The 27,381-nt window shown below is 41.2% G+C and overlaps 1 protein-coding gene across 4 annotated transcripts in view; it reads right to left on the bottom strand.

The window, feature by feature from the left end:
- The window catches only part of sptan1 (spectrin alpha, non-erythrocytic 1), a 117,664-nt gene extending 92,737 nt beyond the window's left edge, over nt 1–24,927 (bottom strand). For 3 of the 4 annotated variants that reach the window (XM_061292612.1, XM_061292611.1, XM_061292610.1), the window contains exons 1-10: nt 24,770–24,927; nt 22,314–22,555; nt 21,531–21,656; nt 21,007–21,147; nt 20,074–20,354; nt 19,576–19,720; nt 19,339–19,493; nt 16,166–16,301; nt 15,959–16,060; nt 5,485–5,622 (exon numbers count right to left, since the gene is read on the bottom strand). In XM_061292612.1, coding sequence (XP_061148596.1) covers nt 5,485–5,622; nt 15,959–16,060; nt 16,166–16,301; nt 19,339–19,493; nt 19,576–19,720; nt 20,074–20,354; nt 21,007–21,147; nt 21,531–21,656; nt 22,314–22,550 — 1,461 coding nt within the window. In that variant the 5' untranslated portion in view covers nt 22,551–22,555; nt 24,770–24,927. Of the gene's footprint in view, nt 1–5,484; nt 5,623–15,958; nt 16,061–16,165; nt 16,302–19,338; nt 19,494–19,575; nt 19,721–20,073; nt 20,355–21,006; nt 21,148–21,501; nt 21,657–22,313; nt 22,556–24,769 lie in introns of those variants that run through there. The other variant, XM_061292613.1, reaches the window with a different exon arrangement.
- Between the last annotated feature and the right edge of the window lie 2,454 nt (nt 24,928–27,381).

The following is a 27,381-nucleotide window of genomic DNA, read 5'->3' on the forward strand; positions in this document are numbered from 1 at the left end:
TCTTCGATCTGTTGTTTGGGATGTCATCGCATTCTACAAGACTTGGTAGGAGAAGCCTAACTTGGATTCGATTTGGTAGCCCGGAGCTCTTCTCCCCATGGTTTCTGTCACTCCAGAGCATGTGCGGAGAGAGTATGGAGAATGGGGTCCTTGGACATTGAAGGTGTCGAAGAACTCGGAACGAGCCAATGATCTGTTGCTGTGTTCATCGATGATTGCGTAGGCCTTTGTCGCTTTCTCACGATGGTTGACAGGGTAGATCCTGACAAGTTAGATTTTAGAGCATTATCTGTTGCTCTGATCGCCACCGCAGACATCGGTGCAATTGCTTGTGACCTCCGAAGGAGCTGTAGGGGCTAGCTCCCCGCCATGCTCTGTAGTAGGGGCCGGCTCCTTGGTCTGCGATACTGGTCCAGGGTGAAGTGCAGAGTTATGTTTCTCACTCCCGCATTCAATACATGTGGCTGTATACTTACAGTCCTGGGCCATGTGCTTAGTAGACGTGCAACATTTAAAACAGATTCTGTGCTCTTTCAGGAACGCTCTGGCTTGGCGAATGGCCTTGAAGCAATCATGATTTTAGCCTAATGGAAGATGAAGTCCACGAAAATTCCAAAGGGGGGGAATGAAACTCCATGACGTTGTTTGTAGCTGAATCCGTTTGTCCGCCACTTTTCTTGCAGGCTAAAGGGCAGCCTTTGAACCAGGGGACTTATTGCTCTGGCTGTGTCTAGGTACTGAACGCCTGGAAGGGTTCCGTCTGCCTTGGCTGCTCTTAATTCCATCAAGAGGTCACTGAGCTCATGGAGCTTTGCACAGTCTTTGTTGGTGATTTTTGGGAAATTGTTGATGCGTTGGAAGAGAGCCTCTTCGACTACATCAGGGGCTCCGTGGCATGCATCCAGTCTGTCCCATGTCATCTGGAGTCCTCGTTGGGGGTGATTGGCATTGACATCCCTGATACGCTTTGCATGCTCTCCCGACACTTTCCCGAGCCACTTGACCAGTAGATCCATTTCCTCGCTGGGAGTGAGACAGTCGCCAAGCTCTGTAGCTTGCAGGCTTGTTGAATGGAGTCATACTTGTAGTGACCAGCTCGCGACGGGCGAAATATCTGACAACGTCGTTGATACCTGATTGGTCGTGCTGGTTGCTTTGGGGTATGTAGTTGGGCACGGTAGGACGTGATGGACCCCAGTATTTGGGTGCAGCTGTATATGTGCCCTGATGGCCCTGTGTATCTCTTGGAATACGAGATGTGATAGGGGCATGTTGTTGTGGCCAATGAGCTGGTAGTCTGTTCGCTAATGTATAGGTGAGGGTGGCACGGACCATTCTCTGATATGGGCCGTGGAGCTGTAATAGTTACCTGGCACGGTATTTGCACGTAGATATGAATAGTCACCTTGCGGGGAAAGACAAGGTGCTGATGCAGACTCTACATGTAGCCATCTTGCCTCGTCGTGAGAGTGTAGATGTGGTGCCATTGTTGGCTCTGTGAATCGCTGTCCAGGCTCGTCTTGACAAAATGGTTATGATGCCAAGGTCAGCTGAGTACTGAACAGGCTCATCCTGGGGGAGTACACGTGGTGGCGCTGGGGGCTCTGTGTATAGCTGGTTAGTGTCATCCTGAGTGAGAAGGTGCGGAGGCGGGTTGGATAATATGTTTAGTGGGTCAGTTTCGGTAGGAGCGTATTCTTTCCGCGCTCCTTGGACTGTTGAGCGACATATTCTCTGGTCCAGTCTAGTGGGTTAAAGGGATTCTCATCGAGTTGAATCTTCCTGCTACCTCGCTCACAACCGTTGATGGTAGCCGCTGCTTCTAGAGCCTCTGCTTTGGCCTCAGCCGCAGCCACGTTTTTCTCTAATGAGAGCTTCTCCATGCGTGCCACTAATTGTGCCTTTTCCATCTCCATGCGTGCCTCTAATTGTGCCTTTTCTATTTTCAGAATATTTTCTTTATCTGTGAAGGAAAGGAGTACTTTCGCTGCCTCGGCATGGCAGCAGCATTGCCAGAGGACGCTTTTGTAGAACATGATTTGTAAGATTATAGCCTTCAGTGACCTTTTTGTCCATCCATAGTCTGAGTTTGGCGTTTAACTTTGTTACTTTCTGCGATGAAGACGTTGTTTCACTATCCTGCCCTCCAAATGTTTAATATCCGAAGACAGTAAGCTCAACCACTTTCACTCATAAAGACTCTAAAGGCCAGGTTGAAGGTTGACTCCAGGTTTAATAAAGGAAAGGGTGAAACAACAATGCCTTGTATAACACAAAATGTAGGTAGTAGTTTTGCAGGAGAGAATAGAACAAACAGCGTTCTCTTTCAACACTGTACTGAAACATGCCCATACTTCCTGATTCTGGTCACGTGACCGATAATATCTTAACACTGATCACAGACTACAAAGACATGAGACATGACATCGGCGTCTCAGACTTCAACTGATACGTTTGGTTTTACGCAAGCCGTACAGGCAGCAACGCATAAGAATGGAAATACCTTAGATCTGGTATCATCCCGAGGACTGGCTACCTCAAATATAACAGTACTACCATACACTACTGTTTTGTCTGGTCATTACTTGATTAAATTTGAAACTTTACTTCTTTGTCAAAGAAGAGAGCAATCAGAATTATAGCAGCTGTAATATTAACTCCATGACTGCAACTGCGCTGAGTTACTGTAGCCGGCAACTGCCATATTTCCCGCATATATAATTAGCGGCTTTGTTTCTAAGTGACACGGAGGACGAAGAGTTTGAAGGATTTAAGGATTTGGAGTGACACAGAAGGTTTGAAAAACTATTACGGCTTCTACGCACACCCGGTCTTATTGTACGGAGCTCTCTTTCACCTCCGTGGATAGAAGTCAGGGGCCGGCGCTCGGCCGGATGGCTGTCCTGGGACGGCAGATGGGGCTCGGACATGGCTTTTACGCACGCTCGGTCCTACTCTACGTAGCTCTCTTTCACCTCCGTGGAGAGAAGTCGGGGGCCGGCGCTCGGCCGGGTGGCTGTCCGGGGGATGGGGCTCGGTCATGGCTTTTACGCACCCCCGGTCCTATTCTATGGATCTCTCTTCCACCTCCGTGGCTGAAGTCCACGCCGCCACACACCTGGAACTTTGTTTTGGTAAATAAAGAGCCGTTTACCAAACCCACGTCTTTCCTTGTACTTTGTTAACTCTACAATCTAGTTATATACACACACACACACACACACATACACACACAATGCCTTGCGAAGGTATTCGGCCCCCTTGAACCTTTCAACATTTCGCGACATTTCAGGCTTCAAACATAAAGATATCATTTTAATTTTTTGTCAAGAATCAACAAGTGGGACACAATCGTGAAGTGGAACAAAATTTATTGGATAATTTAAACTTTAACAAATAAAAAACTGAAAAGTGGGGCGTGCAATATTATTCGGCCCCCTTGCGCTAATACTTTGTAGCGCCACCTTTTGCTGCAATTACAGCTGCAAGTCGCTTGGGGTATGTCTCTATCAGTTTTGCACATCGAGAGACTGGAATTCTTGCCCATTCTTCCTTGCAAAACAGCTTGAGCTCAGTGTGGTTGGGTGGAGAGCGTTTGTGAACAGCAGTCTTCAGCTCTTTCCAAAGATTCTCGATTGGATTCAGGTCTGGACTTTGACTTGGCCATTCTAACACCTGGTTACGTCTATTTGTGAACCATTCCATTGTAGATTTGGCTTTATGTTTTGGATCATTGTCCTGTTGGAAGATAAATCTCCATCCCAGTCTCAGGTCTTTTGCAGACTCAAACAGGTTTTCTTCCAGAATGGTCCTGTATTTGGCTCCATCCATCTTCCCATCAATTTTAGCCATCTTCCCTGTCCCTGCTGAAGAAAAGCAGGCCCAAACCATGATGGTGCCACCATCATGTTTGACAGTGGGGATGGTGTGTTCAGGGTGATGAGCTGTGTTGCTTTTACGCCAAACATATCGTTTTTCATTGTAGCCAAAACGTTCGATTTTGGATTCATCTGACCAGAGCACCTTCTTTCACATGTTTGGTGTGTCTCCCAGGTGGCTTGTGGCAAACTTTAAACGAGACTTTTTATGGATATCTTTGAGAAATGGCTTTCTTCTTGCCACTCTTCCATAAAGGCCAGATTTGTGCAGTGCACAACTGATTGTTGTCCTATGGACAGACTCTCCCACCTCAGCTGTAGTTATCTGCAGTTCATCCAGAGTGATCATGGGCCTCTTGGCTGCATCTCTGATCAGTCTTCTCCTAGTTTAAGATGAAAGTTTGGAGGGATGACCGGGTCTTGGTAGATTTGCAGTGGTCTGATACTCTTATTTCAATATAATTGCTTGCACAGTGCTCCTTGAGATGTTTAAAGCTTGGGAAATCTTTTTGTATCCAAATCCGGCTTTAAACCTCTCCACAACAGTATCTCGGACCTGCCTGGTGTGTTCCTTTGTCTTCATGGTTCTCTCTGCGCTTTAAACGGAACCCTGAGACTATCAAAGAGCAGGTGCATTCATACGGAGACTTGATTACACACAGGTGCATTCTATTTATCATCATCAGTCATTTAGGACAACATTGGATCATTCGAAGATCCTCACTTAACTTCTGGAGTGAGTTTGGTGCACTGAAAGTAAAGGGGCCGAATAATATTGCACGCCCCACTTAAGTTTTTTTTATCTGTTAAAAAAGTTTAAATTATCCAATAAATTTCGTTCCACTTCACGATTTTCATGGCTTTCATTTTATGGCTGATGCGACTTGTACTCCAGAGCGACTGGATATAAATAAACCTTAAACATATTTTGCATTTTATTTCCCATGTATAATTTTTGGATATACATTGCAGAGTAACCAAGCCCCATTTTTTAAGGAAAACGGAAAAAAATATCTGTTATTTATCAGCTTTTATTTTTTTATCGGATTTTTTTTAAGATTTCTTTTGCGGTTTACAACCCCTTACTACCCCCACCATTTTTTAAATGCATTTCAATGATCTTCAACGACAGTATATGCAAATATTACCTATTTGGGCGCCACCGTATTTTGTCAATATTTACATTTTTTGTCAGCACATGCTTCTAAGTGGCCGGGTACAGTGATGAAACTTTATGGCCACCTCCATCAATTAGGTTGCCCAATTTAATTCCCATTAATATCTATTACAAAATATTTTTGACTGAGCAGATGACTGGTATGCTTCGTACTGTTTAATGCTAAAACAAAAACAAAACATTTTGCAATATCCTGTTAGCGGCAGAAATGTACTCACTAAGGTTTTTGAAATGGAGAGATTGGGTACTGGTTTATTAAGGCAAATAGATGAGATTACTTCAGGTTTCACATCAATTAAAGTTTATGATTACTACGACTGCAGATAAGAATAAAAAGGGAAGAAGGCTTGATCTGTATCACAAACCAAGACACCTAGTAAAAGTAAACACACACTTGCAGGGAGGGATTGCTGGGTTAAGTTAGGTTACCTCTTGTTTGCTCATCCAGTTGTCTACTTGCTCTGTATCCCTGTAAAATAGTTGTAGGTCCATACACTGCTCATACTGCTGCCTGCGAAGCTCCCACAATTCCAACAGAGCCTCCTTCTCTTCAGTAAGGATTCCCAGCTGTAAACATTTGAAATAAAATACAAAATATGTTTAAGATTTATCAAGTTAAGTGAACAATTTCTCAAAATACCGTTTTTTCCCCATGTATAATGCGCAAAATCTAACTAATTTATTCTCCTACAATCTGTGGTGCGCATTCTACATGGGTATTTACCGTATTTTCCGCCTTATTAGGGTATAAGGCGCACCTTCAATGAACGGCCCATTTTAAAACTTTGTCCATATATAAGGTGCACCGGCCTATAAGGCGCATAAATTAGAAGCTTTACTGCAACAAACGGAGGTTGACTAGGGTTGCGGTATGCACCCACTAGCCAATAACCAACGAGCCCTCTGTAAACAATCGCGTTTCTCAAACAATCTCCTATAAAATGATTGCAACAGACTAAAGTTAAATCTAACGCATTGGTACTACTTACCTACGTTTCCCTTCCATATGGATCCGTAGATTTACTCGAAACATTAACAGAGCAGCCTATTTTGACATGAAATAGCCTCGCGCGTATAGCAGCTTTCGTTATAGCATTAGCCATCCGCAATTTCCTATGAGCCTCAGCTCGCAATCTCCCATGAGCCTCAGCAAAGTGTAAACAATCGCGTTCCTTAAACGAGCTCCTATAAAATGATCAGAACTGACTAAAGTTCGATCTAACGCATTGGTACTACTTACCGTTTTTTCCCGTGTATAATGCGCCCCCATGTATAATACGCACCCTAAAAATGGCATGTTGATGCTGGAAAAAAGCCTGTACCCGTGTATAATACGCACCCAATTTTATTTTATTTTCTTTTTTATTTTTTTATTTTTTTTTTATTTTAAGTCCCAATGATCGTCACACACACAGGGAGGCAATGGGTCCCATTTTATAGTCTTTGGTATGGTCTTAAATAGGCTGGATGTATTTTTTTTGTTGGCGTTGATTTCTCCGAGTGCCCGTGAAGGCACCACCGCGCTCCGTGCGTACATGTGAAAAAGGCGTGCGGACGTGAAAAGGGCGGCTCTGTATGGGAGAGACGTTGAAGAGGAATAAAAACACCCTTGGAAACCAAAACTTGCCCCTCGTCATGACTCGGAGCCGCAACAAATGTTTCGGATTTGTGTAGGGTACATTGTGACAGACAGCAAACAAGCAGGTGATCGAGCAAGCGACTGATACGAGAGCATTGCGGTCGTATGGAGCGTGTTTGAAGTGAACAGCAGAGACGAAAGGAACAAGGCAAAATGTTGTGAAATAAAATATGACCGACCTGTAATACGCATTTTGTTATTTGCTGATGGAAACTGCTAATTAAACTGTGAATTGAAACTAACAGGAAGAAAACAACTCTCGCTCTTTATATAGCTGACGTGTCTTGCGCATCCGTTCTGCGCATCTGTAATGGTGGCCTCCGTATGACGGCCGGTCCGCGATGGAGGTTAAAAAACAAACAATATTTGACAATAACACACTATCAAGGATTGCACCATCGCATCAAACGATGTGTCGTCAATTATGAATTTTACTAAGTGTGTTGGGCGGGATGGCTGAATGCAATGCGCAATTGACAACAAACAAGAAGAAAGGTGATTTCAAGTTTTATTTCGGGGGAGATTTGTCATGTCTCGTCCCCAGTTTTGCTATGTGTCTAGGTTGCCATAGTTTCTGTTCGCGTCACCCCTCTCTTCCTGTGTCACAGGGCTCGAAACTAACGATTGCCCGATTGCCCGGGGCAAGTAGCGATGGCAGACAGGCAAGTAGAATTTTTCCTCACTTGCCCGAACTTGCCCTGCCATAATACCATGTTTTCAAGCTGTAAAAAGACGATTTTGTGCATAATTTCTCGCAACTTCTGCCGCTTCTGGTCCGACATTTTGTTTTCTAGGGAGCGGTTAGTTTCTCGTGTAAGTCTGCAATACATTGATAACGGCAAAGCGCTTCGTAATTAAATGCATGCTCCCTCACCCGTCCCTGGCTCTTCTGCGCCTGCGCACCAGCAGAGCTTGTTTCCGGTTGAATTTTGGTACTACAGTAGACTAGTGTGGTTTAATTGCATCAAACGTTCTACACTGTATTAAAACAGGCTGCAGGCACAATATGATGGAATAAAAACATATGAAAGCAAAACTTATAGTGTTGTCTTATTTATTGCAAAAATGTGTCGGACAAGTAAAAATCCACTCCAAAAAAATTCGGGCAAGTAAAATTTTGTTTCGGGCAAGTAAAATTTTCTCCAACTTGCCGAGGGCAACTTGGGCAAAAAATAAGCTTCGAGCCCTGTGTCACCTCAATCGATGTAACGTGTTTTGTATTTAAGTCCTGTCTGCCCCTCGCTCACCGTCGGATCATTGCATGTCTGTTCCTGTCTTTGGTAATGTCACCCTGTCTTTTTGTTCCACGACGTTGTCGGTCAGTCCTGTTGTTGGTTTTGTTGTACCATGACTTTCTTTAAAAAAAAATAATTAAAAAAAATAATAAATTAAAAAAAATTTGTGCCCATGTATAATGCGCACCCCAGATTTTAGGACAATAAATTAGTTAAATTTTGCGCACTATACACGGAAAAAAACGGTACCTATGTTTCCCTTCCATATCGATCCGTAGATTTACTCGAAACATGAACAGAGCAGCCTATTTTGACATGAAACCGCCTCGCGCGTATAGCAGCTATCGTTATAGCATTAGCCATCCGCAAAAACCCATGACCCTCAGCTCGCAATCTCCCATGAGCCTCAGCAAAGTGTAAACAATCACATTTCTCAAACAAGCTCCTATAAAATGATCAGAACTGACTAAAGTTCGATCTAACGCATTGGTACTACTTACCTATGTTTCCCTTCCATATCGATCCGTAGATTTACTCGAAACATTAACAGAGCAGCCTATTTTGACATGAAATAGCCTCGCGCGTATAGCAGCTATCGTTATAGCATTAGCCATCCGCAATTTTCTATGAGCCTCAGCTCGCAATCTCCCATGAGCCTCAGCAAAGTGTAAACAATCGCGTCTCTCAAACGAGCTCCTATAAAATGATCCGAACTGACTAAAGTTCGATCTAACGCATTGGTACTACTTACCTATGTTTCCCTTCCATATCGATCCGTAGATTTACTCGAAACATTAACGGAGCAGCCTATTTTGAAATGAAATAGCCTTGCGGGTACAACAGCTATTCGGTGACGCCCCCCGACTACAGTTACCGTAATGTTGGGAAGCGATGCGACCTTGTAATTTACTAGTCGTACTAAAACGTACTAAAACATTTTGGCAGAGCACTGTGTCCAACCAGTACGGATCAACAAATTAATCACTTGATCCATATATAAGGCCCACCGGACTATAAGGCGCACTGTTGACTTTTGATAAAAATGTAGGTTTTTAGGTGCGCCTTATAGGGCGGAAAATACGGTACTTTATTGTGTGAAGGGGATGCTCTTCACACGTTATTCTACACCATTCACTTTATTATTATTGTTATTGTTATTATTGTGTAAAGTCGATGGCCTTCACACGTTATTCCACACCATTCACTTTATTATTAGATTTTATTCTCAATTGTTTGTCCTTCTTTTATAATTCAACCGATTCACTCCATTCCACTTTTGACGTATTCCAAATATTCACGAGATGAGCGCTTCCATTTTTCTTGTTCCGAAAACTTTCCGTTTTTGCAAAATTCGCAAATTTATGACAAATTTTCCCCCCATTCATTCTTAATGACACATTCAACATTTCACATTCACGTCATTACAGTTTGAAATTAACATCATTCAGCACATTCGAATCACATTTGGAAAGATTCCAGATATTCCCAAAATTGCCAAATTAAAACATTTCACATTTTCACGTTTAAAATTTCAAAAAAATTGTTTTTCCCCTTTAATTTCTACATTTTTCAACTGATTCAACCATTCCAACTTTCAACTGTTCATCTCATGCCTACTTATTCCACAACTTCCCACAATTTGAAATTCAACCAAACTCTCCAAAATTTCATTTTTCTACATTTTTCAACCGATTCAACCCATTCCAACTGTTCATCTTTTATCTACCTATTCCACAACTTCCCTCTTACCAAAAATTCCAAATTCAACCAAATTCTCCAAACTTCATTTTTCTACTCCAATTTCTACATTTTTCAACCAATTCAACCCATTCCAACTTTCAACTGTTCATCTTTTATCTACCTATTCCACAACTTCCCACTTACCAAAATTTCCAAATTCAACCAAATTCTCCAAAATTTCATTTTTCTACATTTTTCAACCGATTCAACCCGTTCTAACTTTCAACTGTTCATCTTTTGCCTTCCTATTCCACAACATTCAGCACATTCAAATTACATTCAGAAACAATTCCCATGAGTGGTGCTTGCATTCATTTCATTCTAAAAGTTTTCCATTTTCACAAATTTACAGCACATTGTTCCTCATTCTTAATGGCACATTCAACATTTCACGTCATTCTGGTTCTAAATTCACATCATTCAGCACAATCAAATCACATTGGGGAAGACTTTCAACAAAGATTTCACGTCATTCTGGTTTTAAATGCACATCATTCAGCACAATCAAATCACATTGGGGAAGACTTTCAACAAAAATTTCACGTTTAACATTTCCGCAAAACTTCAACATTTCCGCAAAATTTCACAAAATTTTGCTCAATTTCGTTTTTCACTTCTAACTTCTACATTTTTGAACTGATTGACCCGTTCCAACTTTAAACATAGCAATCCCCAAATATTTATTCAGCTTCTTCACATGCAATTTCTCCAGAAATTGCATTTTCTAGTTAAAACATATAGTTCCTACTTCACAGACTTTCACCTGTCGCGGATGGTCTTGGAAGCAATTATCCGCAATAAACGAGGGATTATTGTATTTTGTTTCCGGGTCATGACTTCTCTGGAAGCTTGTATCGTATTGCCAACTTTACCTCTGTAAGTGGTCACATTTTATTTATTATTAGTGTGTTGCTAGTATTCCCTGCACATTAAGTTTATTATGGTCGTTGCTGAGATTTAAACACATTTGTATGTTTGCAGTTTCTTCATTTCTGTCAATAAACTTCATGGTAATATAAGGTATGCATTGCCAAAGAACCATCTCTTTACAATACTCTGTTTATATTCTCTTACAAATGGTAATTAAACATTAACACATCTGCGTTTTATAGTCTGGTACAGCTTATATATGGAAAAAAAGATGTTCTACTAATTTTAGCTGGTGTGGTTTATAATCACGTCCGGCTAATAGTACGGAAAAAACTTGACAGTGACGAGCCATGTTGTGGAGATCACTAGGTCCACTTGCTAGACCATAGGTCGGCAACCCATGGCTCCGGAGCCACATGTGGCTCTTTCATCCTTCTGTTGTGGCTCCCTGTGACTTTGGAAAATGAGTATTTTATAAAAATGTAATTTTATTTTAGTTTGTTCATTTTAAAATATAGTTCTGAATTTGAAGATTATGGTAAACTTGTAACATTAAAATTAAACGTTTTTAATATTTTTACCGCCCAAAATATGCGTCAAATCCGCCGATGTGCGACATTCGAATTCCTGGCGTCCCTCACGTCTGGCAGCCGGCGTTTTTTCGGTCTCTTTGTGTGTTGTGACATGTGGAGAGATTGACAATAAAGCTGACTTTGACTTTTTCAGCACACTACCAGCGTGATAACTATATATTAAGTGAAGTAGTCATTTTTTTTTAATTCAGGAGGACAAGTGGCTGCACACTCCAGTACACGCAATGGGACAGAAGCAGACTGCGCATTTTTTTGGTTTGCATTGTTCAGTGCTGGTGGATAATATTTGGATAAGTTTGGATTTTTATCTCATAAATAAGAGGACAGGTGACTGCATGCTGTTTGCATTTTTTGTGGTGGTTTGGGTAAGTTTGGATTTTTATTTCTTAAATACGAGGACTCAAATAGACACCGGGTATTTTATCTGAAATTAAGCATCAACCAAGCATAATATATTATGCATACATGCATAATATATATAGTGATGTCAAAATGGGTTGTGGCTCCGGGTGCTTTCTTTTCATTGGGGGGGCGGTTCCAAATGGCTCTTTCAGTAAAAAAAAAAAACTGTACTAGACCCTAGGTATATGCTACATTGCAGTATACCAGAAGTGCCAGAAGTATTTGATTTAAGGGAAAAGTTCATTCATTAAATTCATTTATACTTTCATCTTCTGAACCGCTTATCCTCACAAGGGTCCCGGCAATCAGTGCTGCAGCCTATCCCAGCCGTCTAAGGGTGGTCGGCAGGGTACAACACCCTGAACTGGTGGCCAGCCAAAAGCAGGGCACAAATAGACAAACACACTCACAATCACACTAGACAATTTTGAGTGGTCTGAGTTGTTTTTAAGCGTAGTATATTTTTCTATGACTACAAATTGAGTCCATACTTGCTGCATAAATCATTATGCTGCCAATGCAATCTTGAGACTAGAAAAATCCAAAGAGGATAAAGAAATCGCAATTTTGGTTCATGCTGAGATTGCACTTGCTGTTTATATATGGGATATAAACTCCGTAGCACAGTGGTCACCAAACTACGGCCCGCATATGGCCCACGGGACCGTTTCATCCGGCCCGCCAACCCTGAACAAATTGTATTATTAAACTTTTTTTTTGGTCATTTTGCCTGCAATAACCGCGTTTCCCCAGTAGATGGGGAAGGGCTCGCCTGCGCATTTACTACCGGAAGCCGTGTCAGAAAGCTCGGTGCACACTCACAAGTGTGTGTACGTACTCAGTAGTACGGACATAGCCCACTCGCGCTCTATTTGTATCAATCCCGAATTTAGAGCATGGGGTGTGACGACAGCATTCTTGTGATTCGCGCGCTGAGCTTTCAGATGCAGTTTTGCGCTAAAGCCACCCACAAACCTTGCCCTGGAATCCTTCCATTAAAATGAGTCGCCCAAGGAAAAGCAAGGTGGACACAGTGCGTTTAAAAGAGTGGCCAATTTGGCTCGACGTACGCGACGTGACGTTCAGCCACATTAACGTCAACATCAACCCGTCACAGATCGAGGTAAACGGACCAACACCTCGGATCTCGCCTAAGAATTGCCACAACAAATTTTACTACAGACTATGACGCACTAGCAAACTTTAACAAAAAAGACAGCGGTGTCTACAAGCCTACTGGAACCTACAAAAGGATTGTAAGGAAGGAACACAAGAACTTTAAGAGACTGCTCATATGTGTCACAGAGATTCTGCTCTGACAACTGAGCTGAACTTTTATCTGTTAAAATTGTGCATGGCACAACAGAAAGTTAATGTTCCATGGCTTTTTTTTTCTATGAATAACCCAGAGAGAGTTATTATTACCGTTTTTTTCCGTGTATAGTGCGCCCCCATGTATAGTACGCACCCCTAAAAATGGCATGCTGATGCTGGAAAAAAGCTTGTACCCATGTATAATACGCACCCAATTTTTATGAATTTTTTTAAAAAAAATTTTTTATTTTTTTTATTTATTTTTTTTAAGTCCCAATGATCGTCACACACGCAGGGAGGCAATGGGTCCCATTTTTATAGTCTTTGGTATGGTCTTAACTAGGCTGGATGTAATTTTTTTGTTGGCGTTGATTTCTCCGACTGCCCGTAAACGCACCACCGCGCTCCGTGCGCATGGAGCGTGTTTGAAGTGAACAGCAGAGAAGAAAGGAACAAGGCAAAGTGTTGTGAAATAAAATATTACCTGTAATACGGATTTAGGTAGAGAACTGAACTCTCGCTCTTTATATAGCTGACGTGTCTTGCTCATCCGTTCTGCGCATCTGTAATGGCGGCCTCCGTATGATATCCGGTTTGCGTGTGTGCGAGAGCGAGAGAGAGCGAGAGAGAGAGCGTGCGAGAGAACGCTCAACCGTAGCGCGCCGCCGACCGCCCAACTGCACCGGGCTGGTCGATTATTGTGACAGAGCCGTCGCTGAAATTTATAAGATATTTTTAAAGTCCTGATGTACTTTCTAAAATTTAAGTGGACCTCAGTGCGCACTGCGCAGGGAGCTTAATTTGGTGCGGTCGCGCAACCGCAGCGCGCCGGGCGCTCACTGTCGCATTGCTTAAAGAGCGCCTTTGTGTTTTAGGATGAACAGCAGAGACCAAAGGAACAAGGCAAAGTGTTGTGAAATAAAATATTACCTGTAATACCGTTTTTTTCCGTGTATAGTGCGCAATATTTTACTAATTTATTGTCCTAAAATCTGGGGTGCGTATTATACATGGGTACAAAGAAAAAAAATTTTAATTTTTTTTTTTTTATTTATTTATTTATTTATTTTTTTAAATAAAGTCATGGTACAACAAAACCAACAACAGGACTGACCGACAAAGTCGTGGAACAAAAAGACAGGGTGACATTACCAAAGACAGGAACAGAATGACAGTAACACATGCAATGATCCAACGGTGAGCGAGGGGCAGACAGGACTTAAATACAAAACACGTTACATCGATTGAGGTGACACAGGAAGAGCGGGGTGACACGAACAGAAACTATGGCAACCTAGACACATAGCAAAACTGGGGACGAGACATGACAAATCTCCCCTGAAATAAAACTCACCTTTCTTCTTGTTTGTTGTCAATCGCGCATCGCATTCAGCCATCCTGCCCAACACACTTAGTAAAATTCATAATTGACGACACATCGTTTGATGCGATGGTGCAATCCTCGATGGTGTGTTATTGTCAAATATTGTTTGTTTTTTAATCTCCATCGCGGACCGGACGTCGTACGGAGGCCGCCATTACAGATGCGCAGAACGGTTGCGCAAGACACGTCAGCTATATAAAGAGCGAGAGTTCAGTTCTCCACCTATTAGTTTCAATTCACAGTTTAATTAGCAGTTTCAATCAGCAAATAACAAAATGCGTATTACAGGTAATATTTTATTTCACAACACTTTGCCTTGTTCCTTTCGTCTCTGCTGTTCATTTCAAACACGCTCCATACGACCACAATGCTCTTGTATCAGACGCTCGCTCGATCACCTGCTAGTTTGCCGTCTGTCACAATGTACCCTACACAAATCCGAAACATTTGTTGCGGCGCCGAGTCACGACGAGGGGCAAGTTTTGGTTTCCAAGGGTGTTTTTATTCCTCTTCAATGTCTCTCCCATACAGAGCCGCCGTGTGCGCACGGAGCGCGGTGGTGCGTTTAGGGGCAGTCGGAGAAATCAACGCCAACAAAAAAAATGACATCCAGCCTAGTTAAGACCATACCAAAGACTTTAAAAATGGGACCCATTGCCTCCCTGCGTGTGAGACGATCTTTGGGACTTAAAAAATAAATAAATAAATAAAATAAAAAAAATTTTTAAAAAAATTCATAAAAATTGGGTGCGTATTATACATGGGTACAAGCTTTTTTCCAGCATCAGCATGCCATTGTTAGGGGTGCGTACTATACATGGGGGCGCACTATACACGGAAAAAAACGGTACGCATTTTGTTATTTGCTGATTGAAACTGCTAATTAAACTGTGAATTGAAACTAATAGGAAGAAAACAACTCTCGCTCTTTATATAGCTGACGTGTCTTGCGCATCCGTTCTGTGCATTTTATTTCACAACACTTTGCCTTTCTTCTCTGCTGTTCACTTCAAACACGCTCCATGCGACCGCAATGCTCTCGTATCAGACGCTTGCTCGATCACCTGCTCGTTTGCTGTCCCGTGCGCGCACGAAGCGCGGTGGTGCGTTTACGGGCAGTCGGAGAAATCAACGCCAACAAAAAAAATTACATCCAGCCTAGTTAAGACCATACCAAAGACTATAAAAATGGGACCCATTGCCTCCCTGCGTGTTTTTTTTTTGTACCCATGTATAATGCGCACCCCAGATTTTAGGACAATAAATTAGTTAAATTTTGCGCACTATACACGGAAAAAAACGGTATTTATTTCCTGTTTTTTCTGTGAAGAACTCAGAGAGGGTTATTTAGTTATATATTTCATTAATAGTGTTATTATTTGTTTCCTGACTTTTTTTCTGTAAAGAACCTGGAAAGGGTTATTAAATAACCGTTATTTGGTTATGTGTGGCTTTCTGGAAAACAATACATTTTTTAAACTCCCCTACGATCGTCACACTTTTTCTGTTACAAACTGACACCGGCCCCCCATCAGAGAAGGGAAAAGTTATGTGGCCCTCACAGGAAAAGGTTTGGGGACCCCTGCTGTAGCAGTTGACAAAATACTATGAGCTTAATGTATTCAAGTGAGATGGATACAAATCCATTTGAAGCACAGGGGCTCAGGTATTCAATGCGAGATACCAGTCAGTGACAATGATAAAGTTATGTATGTACATAACTTACCTTTTCCTTGACTTCCTCACAGGCATAATGTCCTGCATTAAGCAAAATCTGACCAGCTTCATCAGTGGCTCTAAAACTATCTTCATGGGCATCAATCTCTCCCTGTGAAACAAGGAGATTACGTCAGCATACATTGAAATTCACTGTTACACGTTAACAGAAAACATGACCATATTTCAAAACAAATATATAATAAGGGTGTTTTACTTTATGCTCTTGATGGCGGTCTAGCAGGGCCTCGGCTCCAGCTACATCATTAGCAAGTTCATCAGCATTGATTAGGGCCTTCATCTCTGTCACCCAGCTTGTAAGATCTCTGAAGTCTGCAGTGAAACGTTGCAACCTGGAGATAAATAAGACTAATAAATGTAAAAGTGTTTTTGTTGTTTCTATAGAAGCAAATGTTTCACACGTTTGAGGTGTTACTAAAGTAAAAAATATTCACATCAGTCATTTCACAAAAAGCTGTTTTTTTTCCAGCTTTTTAGTTTGAAAATTGTGATTTTGGTGAAATCACCCTATGTTCTCCTTCCAATTTCTCAAGAATGGAAAAAGGTAGAGACAAACTTTTTTGAAGAAAGACCAATCTTTCCCATTGTGTTTTTTTTCTCTCATCATAGCAGACTATATTCTGTGGGTCTTGAAACATAGGTCAAAATTCCCCAGCTGGCAGCGAAGGGGTTGGCTGCTCAGAAAATGGCTGGCGTTCAATTACCGTATTTTTCAGACTGTAACTCGCTTTTCTTTTCAGATTGGGTGGGGTTATTTATACTCGGGAGCGACTTACGTGAAATTTTCACAGATTTTTACTTGATCATTAACACATTACTTACTTACGAGTATAGTTGATCACTTCACATGTTATCTTCACTTTAAACCACATGAGGGCGCACTATGGCTGTGGAATAATTGGAGCCTCACTGACAATGAGTTCCATTCATTGACTTTCAGAGTCAGGAGATTTAATGATTTGAAATGGTAGCATCTGAAAACGGCCTTCAAAATAAAGCACCCTACCTCAAATCAAAGCACGGCTGAATAACATAAATAACATGGAGAATTCTTAACAGATATTGTAAATATCTTTTTAGAACAGCTTTTATTATAACAATTTTAATAACAAGGTACAAGTGTACATACTGTAAATATGTTTTTAGAACTGTTATAACATTTTTTCTACAACAAGTTATAACACTCTTAAATGTGTTTTTAGAACTCATTAATATAACAATTTTTTTATAAAAAGGTACAACTGTATGCACTGCAATTGTGTGAGCACTCCCCGTCTTCTGCTGACGAGTGGTGAACATTTGTGCCATAATTTCTCAATTCAAAAGTTTTATTTTGAACAATTTTTTTTTTTTTAATTTGGAAAAACAAATCCACGCCGAAACAGTCCGACGTCAGCGGCGCTGCGCACACGCGGCGTTGTTTACATAAAGGACGAAGGATTTGATCGATGGATTTAATGACGTGGAGTTACAGAGATAGTTTGATAAAATTGTTGTTTATAATTACATGGGCCTGTGGAATAATTTGAACTGCAAAAGACGACACGCGGCGTTGTTTACATAAAGGACGAATTCGATCGTTGATGATGATGATAGAACTTTGTTCATCCCACAGCGGGGAAATTTACTTGTCACAGCAGCGCATACGAGGCAAGAAAACAAGTGCCAAAATTTCAAAAAGGATAAATAACAGACAAAGACAAGTGCCGCTAGTAGAGACGAAACAATTTTTATCAGGTGCCACGCATGTTGTAAAGTCTGACAGCAGAGGGAATGAAGGACCTGTGGAACTGTTCCTTCCTACACCGTGGGTATAATAGTCTGCTGCTAAAGGAGCTGCTCAGGGACCGCACAGTGTCATTGAGGGGTTGTCCATGATAGATTTCAGCTTAATCAACGTCCCCCTCTCACCCACATCCTCAATGGATTTAATGATTTGGAGTGACACAGATGATTTGATAACATTGCTGTTTATATGATAGTTATTTGATATGTACTTTATATATCATTATATGGGCCTGTGGAATAATTTGAACTGCAACTGATGACGAGTTCGGCGGCGCGGCGCACACACAATTTAAAGGACGATCGATGGATTTAATGATTTGGAGTGACACAGATGGTTTGATAAAGGTGTTATTTATGTTATAGTTATTTGAATAACTGTTAATGTTACATCAGGCCCGTTCTCAGCTCCTCGTTCGTGTTTAGGTCACGTTAGCATACCGTATCGTTTAGCCTGTTGTTGCTGGTTCATGTGTGTTCTTGGTGTTGGATTTTGTCAAACTTCCACCAAAAGACTTAAACTCCGGTGCGACTTGTGTTTTTTTTTCCTCTATTGCGCATTTTATGGCTGGTGCAACTTGTACTCCGGAGCGACTTCTAGTCCAATAAATACGGTAGTTAAAAAGTACTGTCAATACTGCAATTGCCCTTGAAAAAAATCCAGTGGTCATGTGAGTGGTCATTGAACACACCCTTGGTCTACTGTAGAACGCGAGCGGGAACTTAAAGAAACAGAGTTTCTAAAGATGGAAATTTACAAAAACACTAAAAGTGTCAGCCGGCTCGTGGTTCAGCCAAAAGACCCGCCCCGGACCGCGTCACAAAGCCCAGAAGTCGACTTGTTGGAAAGATTGGGAGCACCGGACTTGTAGCAAGGAGACCAACCCTTCAGCTTGAGTGTAGTGGTTTAAAGCGCCTGCTTTTCAGATAGGCGGCGGAGGTGGTACCCCATATGTGGACTCAAGGTGGTAGCCCATGTTTACTCAAGGGTAAATGTAAGTCAAATGAACCATTTCTAATTTCAAGTGATTATATAACGAGATATACATATATTACAAAGCGTCTCAGAATGCATCACGCTTACTATGTCAGTGACTGGTGAAAGGAAATAGAGGGAGATGTGACTGGGCACTTCAGCTGCAGAGAGGCTGCTCATTTATTGTTCTTTAATCAGCCACGGAGAGGCTAATGCTTGTGATAAGTTGAAGTGGTCATAAGTAGAGATGTCCATGTGAATTTTGGTGCCAATTGATTATTGGACATTTTAACCGATCATCTGGGCAATGATTTCTAATGGGGAAATTGTCATTGCTTGCTCCCATGACATCATCAACCAAGACATGGAGGGGAGGAGTGTGTGACCCTGTTCCTCATTAATATTGGGCATTTTTAAAGGCATTTGTTTTTTCATTATTCCTGCAAAATGAATGGATAAAATAGAAAATGCTAACTTTTTTTCATTTTCTTCATTTAAAAAAAAAAACTAGGTTAGTTGGTGAAAGCTGAACCATCTTTGATTTACCGTCCCTTTAATGCCTGACTTTGCCTACAAACAATTGCAGCAATGCCCTGGTGGTAATATACCTGTTCGCATCATTAAGACGGGCATGACGCTCAGCAGCCAGACTGCAAATGCGCTCCCAGTTTGTGATGAGTTCATCTTTCTTTAGGTGGATCTGAGAGGCATTTTGGGGATGTGTTTGCTGCAGATGCTCTGCATCAGCACCTAGTGTGTTGACCTGACAAACACAAAACACAAAGAAATAAGTCACAAATAAGTAATATTTGTCTGACCAATTTCAATGAATTAAACATTCTTGCCTTATCTTTTAGTGCAGCGAGGTCTCTCTCTAGACCCTCATGTTTACGCAGAAGAGCCTGTACACTGGCCAGATCACGTCCAAAGTCATCAGAGGCCATAAGTTGCTCCTTTTCCTTAATCCAGCTGATAGTCTCATCCACATCCCTATTCAAAGTCAGTAAGCAGGTTCATAATAAAAGGTTAAAGAGAGTCAGAGCCCTCCATAACCACCAAACACATAGGAATTCATATTAAAACTGACAGTTTCAAACATGACTCTAGATCAGGGGTCACCAACTCCGGTCCTCAAGGGTGCCAATCCAGCCTGTTTTAGGTGCAGCCCTACAACAACACACCTGATTCAAATGATCAGCTCATCAGCAAGCTCTATTAAGGCTGATAGCGATCCTGATTATTTGAATCAGGTGTGTTGTTGTAGGGCTGCACCTAAAACAGGCTGGACTCGCGCTCTTGAGGACCGGAGTTGGTGACCCCTGCTCTAGATCATCGTTGTTTACCTGTTAAAACGCTGAACCTCAGCAGCTCCAAACAGCTTCCCTTGTCTTTGCTGGGCCAGGCCCTTTAGTCGCTGCCAGGCAGCATTGACCTCATCCTGCTTGGAAATTATTAGCTCTACTTCAGGATGATCTTCTTGTCTCAGCTTGGTTGCCAACTGGTTCACTTCATTCACTCGTTCCTCATGTGCTGCCAAGTCTGTCTGAAATTCCTCAAACTTTTTCTGCAGAAGCTCCACATGTTCAAGGTCCTGGCCTAGCTCCTCAGATGTCGCTATAGCTTCCTATGAAGCAAAGAAATGGAACTATATATTGTATTCTGGTACTTTCACAAAAAAAAACTGCAAGCGGAGCCCTTACACCCCTGGCTGTTGGGATATCAATATTTTCGCCAAGTCTGATGAATTATGCAAGGTTTGTTGAGTTTTTGTGCATGTTTAGTCCCTGAAAAATGTGGTTCATTGTTCAAACACATAATAATAAATGCAAAGAATAAGAATCATTCTACAAGAACAACAAGCACCTTGCAGAGTTCGGGCTGATTTGAAAAAAGACAAAAAAAAAAAATCATACAAAGTTACCGTCCTTTCATAAATTTCAACAAGAAACTGTGCCTAGACTTAAGCAGGATTGGTCACCCAGCAGAGCACTAAAAAGCCAGGTGTGCATCATCTGACTCAATGTCAACAAGAAAATGTGACTAGATTTAAGCAGGATTGGTCAACCAGCAGAGCACTAAAAAGCAAGGTGCGCATCACCCGACTCAAACTAACTACTGACCCTTGTCTGCTGTTCTGAAGTAGAACGACAACAAGTTCTTCTAAGAAGGAAAACAATTCGTTGTGTAAAAATATTTCACCAGCAAAAAAGAAAATTAAAGCCACAACCACATACTCCGCCACGATTAAAAGAGACATCTCATGAAATGGTACGTACCTTATCACTGATCCAGCCCAGGGTGTCTTCACACTCACGGATGTATTGGACTAGTTTTTGGGCCTGCAGCAGATGCATTCCCTTCTCCTTGGTTCTCAGAAGCAGAAGATCCCATAGGCGTCGGAGTTCCTCAAGTCGAGTCTAGTTGAGTGTTTAAAGAGGATTACGAAAATATTCAACGATGAATAACAAAATAGGACATCTATAATTAGTTCATTTAACTCTTTACCGACAATTTCACCAAATGTGAGCAAAAGATCCACAGCATTCAAAAGAAATTCTGTATTCACACCAATTCAACACCTACCAGTAGATAGTCAGCCATTTTAATACTTGAAAATACTGGTCTCTGTTGTGTCCGGTAAGGCGTGTAGGACTGAGTAAGATTCACGTATTACAAGAACGCAAACCCACCCACCACAATAACCACAACTATCCCAGCCCAATAAGTCGACTCACCCAAACCATTTTGATCACAGTGTATATGCACAATACCTAAGAGCTATTCCATCATCAGCTCTTACTCTAATGGTCTCAGCGGCAAAATGGCCTTCGTTGATCATCAGGTTTCCAGTCTCATTCAATTTGATTATGGCTCCAGCATTGGCTTGAACTTCAGCCTCAAAGGCTTGATGTTTCTGCAGCTTACCCTAAGGTTTGAAAAACAAAAAACTGTATTCATACAACCAAGTATTCCACTGTGTTCCCAACAGCCAGTACGTATTTATTAAAAAAATAATAATAAAAAAAACACTATCCTTCAATCGACAAGCTTCACATTGGATTTGTGTTTGGGATGTCACATGTTAAATATTCAATGAGTTTATTAAATGCTGAAAAATAAACATCAAATCCAAAACTACATTCAGACCAAATTTGGTCAATTCTGGTACTGATTTATAAATGGAGGTTTAGGTTCTGAACACATTCAAGAAATTCTAATGGAATATAAAACCAATGGCAAAACAGCATTTAGCTGTTAGGCTACATGCAATTTGAAATTGCTGCCAACAGACAAGAGGTCAGCGCCAAGTGTGAGTGCTTTTAAATCTAGTTAAGAACTATGCTTTTTTTTCCCCCCTCCCAGTGATTGAGGTCTTATGAAGCAGTTTTAAAATCAATTTGGCAAATTTTTTAAGCAATTTACTTTTTGTTCCTATACTTTGTTTTGAAATGTCTTTAGTTTTGTTTGTCAATAATTTGAAATATTTGACTTTAATATTGTGTATGAAATGCGCTATTTAAATGAAGCTGCCTGGCCTTGCCTAACACTAGTGCGATAAGGCTGTAATAAAAACAATACACACCTGCAGGTTAGAGGAGTCCTTGTAGTTCTCATCAGAGGCAATTTGCAACTTCTCCTGGATCCACTTTTCCAGCTCATCTGCATCACGGCGGAAGAACTGAAAGCGGTAAGAGTCTTCCAGCTTCTGACGCCGCATAATGGACAGGTCTTTGAAGCGCCTGTAGCGATCCAGCACTTGCTGCCGGCGCTCTTGGATGTCTTCAGCAGTCTCCAGAACTTTAACACCAGTTGTTTCCATTTTGTCTCGAAGAGGACGCAAAAATTTGTACATGCATGTTTCATGTTTTACACTGTACAGACCACACAACAGTGATTCCAAACAGGGTGCCCTCAGTGTCGTAAAATTGTAAATTCTGTTATTTTATGTAGATGGAAAAAAACATGCTGCAAAATAAAGCAATATTTCAATGGAAGAAAAAAGTATTCTCTGTACGCACAAAAAGGTGGCGCAAAAACCGAGGTACGGACCACACGGTGGGTTGTCTGTGCCGTTACGCCCCTAATAGGCATGCAGCCAATTGAGACTCAAACTATAAAAGGATTGTTAGGTTAAGACGCGAAAACGAACTTATTATGTGCGTGCATAAGCGGGTTGATCACTTGGCTCATTCATGCAACAAGGTGTGACCAAATCCTGTGCTGGTGCAACCAACTGGAAATGTTGGTAGCATCAGTGCTACCATGCAAAAATTAGTGTAGGGTCATGCTCCAAGTTTTAGTTTATATAGCCATTGTTTCTAACTGTATCTAGAGCATAGGGTTTGTTCACTTGCTTTTTTGTGTTTTTAGCAGCTATTTACTTGCTGACCACACTGGCCCCAGAGTCCGCAGACATCCATTATCTCCCTTGCTTTGTCAGAGAATTTGCAAAGTCATCAAATTTACTTCAGATGTTAAAGCTTGGCTCTCGCTGGAATTTGATGACTTTGCTTTCTATGGTCAAGTCAAAATTCGGTGATAGACATGCCTTGGTACAGGTCAAGATAGCTTAGAGAGATAGCTTAGATCTGGGGTTACAAACTCTGGTCCTCAAGGGCACCAATCCAGCCTGTTCTCGGTGCAGCCCTACTACAACACACCTGATTCAAATGATCAGCTAGCTCTATTAAGCCTGGTAATATTCTGATTTGAATCATGTGTGTTGCAGAGGGGGGTGCATCTAAAAAGAAAAGCTGGATTGTCATCCTTGAGGACCAGACTTGGTGACCCCTTGCTTGGATAGATGGATGGATGGATGGATAGATGGATTGATAGATGGATTAGACTAACTTGACCTTAAAACGAGACAAAATGAAAGCAACTAAATTAGGAATTGTACATTCTGATGAGGGCGGCTCGGCGGTGCACTGGGTAGCACGTCCGCCTCACAGTTAGGAGGGTGCGGATTCGATTCCACCTCCGGCCCTCCCTGTGTGGAGTTTGCATGTTCTCCCCGGGCCCGCAATTTTCTCCGGACACTCCGGTTTCCTCCCACATTCCAAAAACATGCTTTGTAGGCCGATTGAGCACTCCAAATTGTCCCTAGGTGTGAATGCGAGTGCAAATGGTTGTTTGTCTCTGTGTGGCCTGCGATTGGCTGGCAACCGGTTCAGGGTGGCCCCCGCCCTACTGCTCGTTGACGGCTGGGATAGGCTCCAGCACACCCGCGACCCCGGTGGGGACTAAGCGGTTCAGAAAAGGGATGGATGGATGGACATTCTGATGAAGCACTGACCACCTCTAGTGGTCATTCTCTTGAATTGCCCTTTTGGGACCTTTTGGTTAAGGTACGAGGAAAAAAAACTGTCAACGACGCCATTTAATACTTATTTTCTAGCACATTTCCGTTTGGGTACAATTCGGAAGCCTTATGCGGGGAAAATGTATCAATCATTAACAGCAGCGAACATCAATGCAGGATTTCAGCCATTTGTAGCACTGCACCTCTGCTGGGCGGTTCCCCATACGAAATGGCCGACAAGCTCATGCTTAGTAGTTCCAACGAACCCACAAGTTCTTCAGGATAACTTGACGTCAAACGTTAAATTATTTGATGAAATTGCTCCAAATTGTATAGTGCAAACGCTGCATTATTATATCGTGTCATACAGACAGGTTAAAACGTCATGACATATTGCAGTAAAACGGCTAATCTTATCTTATTACAGACAGATGCAAAAACAATATTGTGAGTTTGACGTATATGACCTTAGATGTTCATATACCAGGTCGAATGGTGTCACGTTATTCTTTAAACAGTGGAGAGGTACTTTAAACCCGGTTGCTTATGATCTCACTGATTTACACCGAGTAAATATTTTAGTAATATTGAACCACTTGAAACCGGTTGCCTGAGTTAGCTGCCAAGCTAGCGCTCGAGGGATGTAAAGATTAAGAATGACATATTTCGTGTACGCCGTTAACCTGCATCCAATATAATAAATACTAAACCTAAAATTCACTGAGCATATTCCCTACCTCTTTCTGTTGTTTAAACAGCGTACAAAGAAGTAGCGGTATAGTCGTCCGATACAGAAGGTCGTCGAAGAATGATCAGCTGCTGTTTGCGTCGTCTTTATCCCCTCAAGTGTGACGTCAGTTCTGCAGTACCGACAAGCAACGGAAGCTGTGCGAGATGACTTTCACAAAGAGAAACGATTGTTATTATATCGTACATTGATGTAGAGTATATCATTTCTGTCCTACATATTTTATCGAAGATAAATAAACCAATATCTAAGGCTGACTATTAACTGTGAGACGCGTCAAATATTTCTGACGCTCTTCCGAGTAAAAAAAACCCCAGCCCTTGTTTTTTTAAGTTCAAGTTTTTATTGTTTTTTTTTTTAGTGCTAGTCATGGTGGATCCGTATGCCTAAAGAGGGTTGATTATTCGCTCTGTTGTCGTTCGCTGTAGAGTGAGGGGAGTGGTTGAACACGATAGTTATCCTCCTTGATCTAAAAAAAAAAAAAAAGAGAACACCCCAAATTCTTACTTACTTACTTAATATACGGTATACATTCAGGTTTATACATATTAGGATATTCACACAAATTTCAGCATCACCGCTTTGTGAAGTTCCACAATAGATAAGAAATGAAACAATTGAAATGTGTTTTAATTGCAGACCCTGATCTTTTTTAGGGTATTTACATCCAGATGGGGGTGGAAGGTGTAGGAATTAGAACACATTTTATATGTTCCTCCGTTTTTTTCAAGGAACCAAAGGTAATTGGGAAAACAATCAAAAGTTTGTTGCAGGAGTGAAATACACATTTCTTAATCTATGGCAGCCAACAAGTGAATAAAGAATACAGACGATATGTACAAAGACAACATTATGCAACACAGTCCTCCCCCACCTGTGATCTTGGTGTGTTCACCTCATATAGGTATGTTTGGTCCTTGATGATAGCATTAGAATTGGCTTTGCTGTCCAGCAGGCTGTCATCTGAACTGGGAGCAGGTGGATGGAGTTGAAGGTCCAGCTATGACGTCTTCCATTTGTGCCGACTCAGTGTGTGGCATTTCTGTTGCACACTTCGTTTTCAGGCTTTTGATGCACTAAAGCACAGGTGTCAAACTCAAGGCCCGGGGGCCAGATACGGACAAATTGTGCATCAAATTCATGTCATTACTAGAATTGTAAATTGTCTTCACTTTTAATAATATATATTTTTTTAAATATTTGACCAGGGTTTACTCGTCTGATTTGAAAATGAGTTATTTTTTTTGTAGCTCTTACTGTATATAATATGAGGTGCTCATACATATATTTGGGTTGACAGTCATAATGCCCCTCTGAAAGAAGCTATGACTACAATGCGGCCTGCGAAAAAAATGAGTTTGACATCCCTGCACTAAAGAATCCCAACATCTTGAACCAAGGGTCCAGCACTGTTGATATTGTCATTACGCTTAATGGTGGAAACTGACTACTGAAAATTACTGAGCTATTTTGGGTGCGTGTATTGCTTGGGCTTGTGGCAAATCAAAAAAGTTAAATATGGACTACCTTCACAACAAATGTCCTTTTAAAGCTGTATCACAATACTTTATATTTAAACTATTTTCCACTTTCCACATGTAAGTATAGCCATATATGTATATGATTATATATTATATTTGACACAATGGCGATCTAATTTATTATTTTGGTAGCTATTTTTTCTAACTGCCTAGTTCACTAAAACACCTCTCCTGTGCACGAACATCCGTCAGTACACTCAAGAACCATTTAATTCTGCTTACAAAGGAGGGCATCTCAAAATTACAATCGGAAAAAAATTATTTTCACAACAACAACTCGTACTTGAGCCCACAGCAGAAGGTACGTGGAAAGATTTTATAATTTATTTGATGCATCACAATCACAACAGCTTTATGTTTACTCAAATTTCAGGGACATCTGGTCTGAGAGACTGGGTGGGTTTAAGCTGCAGGGGCAGGGACAGGGGTACCACCTCACTTTGGTGACACCAACAAGTCAGGACCCAACTGAATGACGGAATGAAGAGAAATGCTCCAAATGAGTAAATGGAGGAAAACACTACTTTGGGGTGTGTTTTTGGTGAGAAATTAGCATTTTAAAAAGCTAAAAAAAAAAAAAAGATTTAGCATGATATGGCATCCACAAAAAGTTGTTTTATTAGATATATTTTTAAAATTAATTGGCCAATCAATTACAGGCATGTTCCTTAAAAAATAATAATGGAAATAGAGGGTCAGTACAGAATTTATAGGCAAAAGGTGCTGTTAATACAGAAAGATAATTACTGAACACAAATTTCAGAAATGTTTTTTGTTTACTTTCTCAGCACTTGAGTATGTTTTTGTGATATTTTGATGACCTAGTTTAGCCTAGTTGTTAACGGTTATAAACTTAATATATAAATATAAATATCAATTAAAGCTCCAGTGTTCATGAAGGGAATGGAGTATTAAACCCCTCACCCCACTGCAGCTGCATGCTAATCGATTCTGCCTGTGATTATTTCTGTGTTCATTGGTTGAGCAATAGTCAGAATTGTCTATCATATTTCAATGTATATGATAGATGAAGAGTGACGATGATGTTATAATGACCAGA

The sequence above is a fragment of the Syngnathus typhle genome, linkage group LG12 (assembly GCF_033458585.1).
Source record: "Syngnathus typhle isolate RoL2023-S1 ecotype Sweden linkage group LG12, RoL_Styp_1.0, whole genome shotgun sequence".
NCBI classification, from domain to species: domain Eukaryota; kingdom Metazoa; phylum Chordata; class Actinopteri; order Syngnathiformes; family Syngnathidae; genus Syngnathus; species Syngnathus typhle.